The 5,075-nt window shown below is 39.2% G+C and overlaps 1 protein-coding gene across 1 annotated transcript; it reads left to right on the plus strand.

Annotated features, from left to right (window-relative positions):
• Positions 1–1,155: 1,155 nt before the first annotated feature.
• On the plus strand, positions 1,156–3,047 carry LOC113531068 (myosin light chain 1, cardiac muscle). The gene has a single exon (XM_026921545.3). It carries the CDS (start codon positions 1,264–1,266, stop codon positions 1,879–1,881), a length of 618 nt encoding a protein of 205 aa, XP_026777346.3. The 5' UTR covers positions 1,156–1,263; the 3' UTR covers positions 1,882–3,047.
• The last annotated feature ends 2,028 nt before the right edge of the window (positions 3,048–5,075 follow it).

Below are 5,075 nucleotides of genomic sequence, written 5' to 3' on the forward strand. Positions count from 1 at the left end.
AATATAAACCTGTGATTTGCAGCTGCACTATTGTCAGAGCTGCTCTTATAGAACATTAATCAACAACTTCTGACCAATCAGCTTTGAGAATAAACTGTACATATATACTGTATACACAGAGTTTATTAGGTTTGCTCAGTGTATGTAGCCTCACACTGCCTGTCGCTTGGAGTTATTACTGTACAACGACTTGTCAACTGGGAGCCGTGAAAAAATAATAATAATAAAAGTAAAAAGGAAGATGGGCAAATCCACTGAGAGAAAGTGAATTTGGCAGACGCTTCAAACTTTCAAACCTCAACTTTGCCTTAGGCCAAGTCATAAAGTATGCATTGCCCAAAATAATTTCAGCATGAGCACTGGAAAGGCAGTTTCCCAGCAACCTTGTGTGCAACTAAATTAAACGGCTTTATTTTCTCTCACTACTCGCTTTTTCGCTCTACTTTATCGTGACTCATGATGAATTATGCTTTTCATCTGTGTGCCCAAGGACTAAAAGGGTAGAATAGAAAGAAACGTGCATGCACTGTATACAAAAAAGTGTGTATTTTGATGTATATTAGATACATTACGAAAGAGACTCATATGCAAAATCAATCTTGAACATATCTACATCTAGATTAAAAAAGGTGAGATTTCTGGGACAAAGTCAGCACTTTTTTAATATAAAGGTAATTATTTAGCCGTATGACCTGATATTTAAGGACAAATGATGTAACTGAGCCAAATGATGTGTGCTAAACTGGTAGCTATAAGCTTCCATTACTTGTTAGCTCCATTAGCCTTGTATTTTTGAACATATATCATATAGATGCATGTGTTTAATGAATGTGTTACAATGTGTGCACAATGTGCTTTTTTTGATGCTAGCTTGCATTTAACATTAAGATAAGCATTCTTTTCAAAAATGTATCAAAATGTATGTGAATGAATTATTAGTAATCTGGTGATTTATCCTAGCAGACCTGCTCTAGCAGTTGCAGCTGATGAAACTCATCTCACTGTGCTAGCAGCTGAAAACAATAGCTCATTGTTTGGCGTCGTGTCCAGCCTGATCTATTTTGGATTTCTTCCTTTTATAGAGTTCCATAGGACAGACTCCAGTGGGCCTAATCTCTCCTCCCTGGGGCGAGCTGATATAAAAGCTCGGCCAGACAATCTCATCCTCTGTGGCCTGAGCCTTCTGACCCCTCTCGCTCTTCCGACCTCAAAACATAACAATAATCCAAGCCACGATTAAAGAGTCTCTCTTCCACAGCACCAATGGCCCCTAAGAAAGTAGAAGCCAAGAAGCCGGAGCCCAAAAAGCCTGAGCCGAAGAAGCCTGAGCCGAAAAAAGAGGCCGAACCAGCACCACCTCCCGCCGCTCCGGTCGAACCCGAGCCACCTAAAGAACCTGCGTTTGACCCCAAGAGCGTGAAGGTGGAGTTCACTGCTGACCAGATCGAGGAGTTCAGGGAAGCATTTCAGCTGTTTGACCGCACACCGAAGAATGAGATGAAGATCACGTACGCGCAGTGCGGAGACGTGATGAGGGCGCTCGGTCAGAACCCCACCAACGCCGACGTCCTCAAGGTCCTCGGAAAACCACGGCCTGAGGAGATGAACAGCAAAATGCTGGACTTTGAAACCTTCCTGCCCATGCTGCAGCACATCTCCAGGTCCAAGAATAAAGGCGGCTTCGAGGACTTTGTTGAGGGCCTGCGGGTCTTTGATAAAGAAGGCAACGGAACCATCATGGGGGCAGAATTGCGTCACGTCCTGGCGACGCTCGGAGAGAGGATGACCGAGGATGAGGTGGATCGACTCATGGCTGGGCAAGAGGACGCCAACGGGTGCATCAATTACGAATCTTTTGTCAAACATATTCTCTCTGGTTGAGGTGGACTTGGGATAAAAATGTTCTTAGGAAATATAGTTTAAGCATTATAAAGGTTTATGATGTATTAGTTGCAGCTTAATGTAATAGTTTGTAGTTTTCTAGACAAACATGTCTATTACAAGAGACAATCACAAGAGACTGTTTACTTTTCCAAATATTTAATTGCATATGTTTACCAGAATCCATGCAATTATACATTCACTCCTACATGTAAGGAATAAAACATGACTGGCATGTCATGAAGCTTTTTATTCCTTTTATTCCACAACAATTTCTGCAAAAATTGCCAATGATTAGAATTTTTTATTTATTAAAGAGCAACATGTCATATTTATATCCATTTTATAGTTAATATTGTGGGCCGTCTGCAAAAGAACTCGGTTCCTGTTCTCACTTAGCGGCTATAAACAGTCGTTTCCTGCCCAGGCTCTCAAGAAAAAGTCATGTTACAGAGAAACGGCAATGCATACACTCCTCGGTCTGTAAAGTTACATCTTCACCTCTGACTGATACTGGAGACTCCTTCCATATACAATATATGTTTTTTTATTCTGTTAATGTGGATCATTTATATAGAAATGCTACTGTATAAGAAGAAGTTGTGTTTTTATTGAAAAAATTATCAATACCTTCTGACCAATCAGAATCCAGAATTCTGCAGTGCTGTTGTATTAGGCATAAATAACACACTGTCCATTCATCTATTTAAAGAAAGGGCAAAAGGAGGCACAGACATTGTTGTGGAACTGAAACCCATATCTTAATGGTACCTTCCATTGGAGGTGCATTTTAACAGGCATCAGAGCTACGCATCGATAAATGAATAAATGGCAAGGCTTTTATAGCTGTACATCTGAAATCCTCAGTGTCACTCTCCTTTGGTGTGAAATGCCAGAAGGGAAACATTAAAGCACTCAAATCGCCAGTGAGAGTTTTTCCTAGGTGCAAATGACTGCTGATGAATCAGAGCGGAGAGATGCAATAAGATCAGATTGCAGTTTCTGGAATAGTGTGATATGAAACAGGGTGTCCTGATCTTCGCGGAGGTGGAAAATTGCTGCGTTATCTCATCCATGCTGCATCTCAGAAATGAAACTGGAGCGAAAAATACAGAGAATTGCAATGCATAATCAGTATATTAAATGCAATGTGTGTTGGAAATACATTTGGACTTAACGTTTTTATTACAGAGGCGAATATCACATCACAGTAAGGTTAAAGTCTGACGTGTGTAAACATTCCTGTTCTGAGTCTCACACAAGCAGCATGTTTACAAGACATTCAGTAATATATAAGTGCAAGAGTTGCTAGTTCTTAATTATGCATTAGATCAGTATCGCTACATATATACATACACATTTATTCTTTAAATGCACCACTGCTGTGTTGCTGGGAAACCCATGTATACATCGAGATGCATATCGTGTGTCGTAGAAGTGTCTTTGAGAATCGTGATATGATATTTTTTGTCATATCGCCCACGCTTAATGTACTCAAAACACAGCGAGTTGCTCCATTCATTTTTAATTCTGGTGTCGGTTGCATAGCGTGGCTTGTTGAAGTCCAGCCAGGACCGAGGGACTGACATCAAACATAACTCACAGCGCTCTCGCACCAGCCTCAACTTTCCTTCAACACGTTTAAAGCCCTGACCTTTACCCAGGCGGCTCAGAGAGCGTGAGAGAAGTGCAGCGAATGCGGCGTGAGAGACCTCCACATCTCGCTTTGATGAGGTTTATTCTGAGGCCCTGGATGCAGAGGCCAGGAGTCGTGAGCTTGTGCATCAATGAGTAATCTCAGCCTGAGAAACACAGAGTGCTCAACAGAGAGAAAGAGAAGGAAGTGTGTGCTGATCTGGACTTGCTCTCGTCCCTGTCATCAGGCAGACAGCTGCCCCTGAGCCCCTCCTCTATGATCTCGGGTGTCGAGAGGCGAAGCCAGCATGCACCGGGCCTTAAACGTAGATTTCACACCTCTTGGTGTGAGCTTCCTACACGTCACAGGGCCGCTTCACCACGGCCAAGATGATTTAGAGGGAGTTTTTCCTCCAGATTTGGCTGATAGGAGCATAAAATGTGGTCAGATTCCAGAGTTCAAGCTCCAATTTTATGGCCAGAGAAGAAAGGGCACAGTGTGGGGTTTAGAAGAGATGAGTGCATCTCTTAAAAATGCTTCTGAAAAGAAAAAAGGTTTCTAAAAAATTTCAGACAGACTGAATTTCAGACTGAAGGCTATTATCATTATTATTATTATTGTTGTTATTATTATTATTATTATTATTACTACTACTAATAATAATAATAATAATAATTTCTATTTATTTATTTACTGTATTTCTGTATCACTCTTTCTTTAGTATTTAGCTTTTTTTTTTAAAGGTGCAAGTATTTTCAACAGCATGAAAAATATTTTACTTTAGTTTACTTTAAAAAAAATAATAATTCAGAGATGTAAGATTACTTTCTTTCTTTTTTATAAAAATTTAAAACATTTATTAGAGCACATTTTCCTTAAATCAGTCACAATTATAACCGACCTCTATGTAAGGGAATAATGTCATTATGATTTTTTTTTCAAGGGTTTTTTTTTGTTTTTGTACTTCTGTAATAACTTTAATAACCCTGGCAAGAGAATGTATTGATTGTCACCATGGAAACTATACAAAAGTAAGTGTGGGATATCTTCAGCACTGCAAACGTTAAATAAATAAATAAATAAATAAATTTCTGGTTTTTTTTCTTCTTGAGCTGAAATGCATTTTGTGGAGATTTTTTTATTCCTCACAGTTTAGGGTTAACTAATTTGCTGTTGCAACCTCGCTCTTCTCTGATTATCACTTTCATTCTCATGATGCAAAATTAATTGACAGCTGGAACAGCTGTTAAAATAGCATCTATAACCAGGCGGTAGCTTTATAACTTCTTGTAAAATAAATATGGAAAGCAGTATAAAGACAGCTGTTTTCTAAACCTCCTTATTTAGGAAAGATTTGAAAGGCTTGTTTCATTTTATCAGTCCTTACCCATAATTCTGTTTGCCGTTAGAACATCTGGGCTCTAAAGGTGCTATTACTTCATATTACCCAAATATTTGTATACAATATGGTTGCTTTTATCGTTCTCAAAGAACGTCCTCCTTTGACAGTTTGAAAGGTAGAGTCAATGATTTTGAAGCTTTTAGAAACTAAAAAAAT

Source organism: Pangasianodon hypophthalmus, chromosome 27 (genome assembly GCF_027358585.1).
Source record: "Pangasianodon hypophthalmus isolate fPanHyp1 chromosome 27, fPanHyp1.pri, whole genome shotgun sequence".
Taxonomy (NCBI): domain Eukaryota; kingdom Metazoa; phylum Chordata; class Actinopteri; order Siluriformes; family Pangasiidae; genus Pangasianodon; species Pangasianodon hypophthalmus.

Bases quoted from the DNA above. Each gene is read 5' to 3' on its own strand.
- LOC113531068 (XM_026921545.3), top strand. From the start codon at position 1,264: ATGGCCCCTAAGAAAGTAGAAGCCAAGAAGCCGGAGCCCAAAAAGCCT.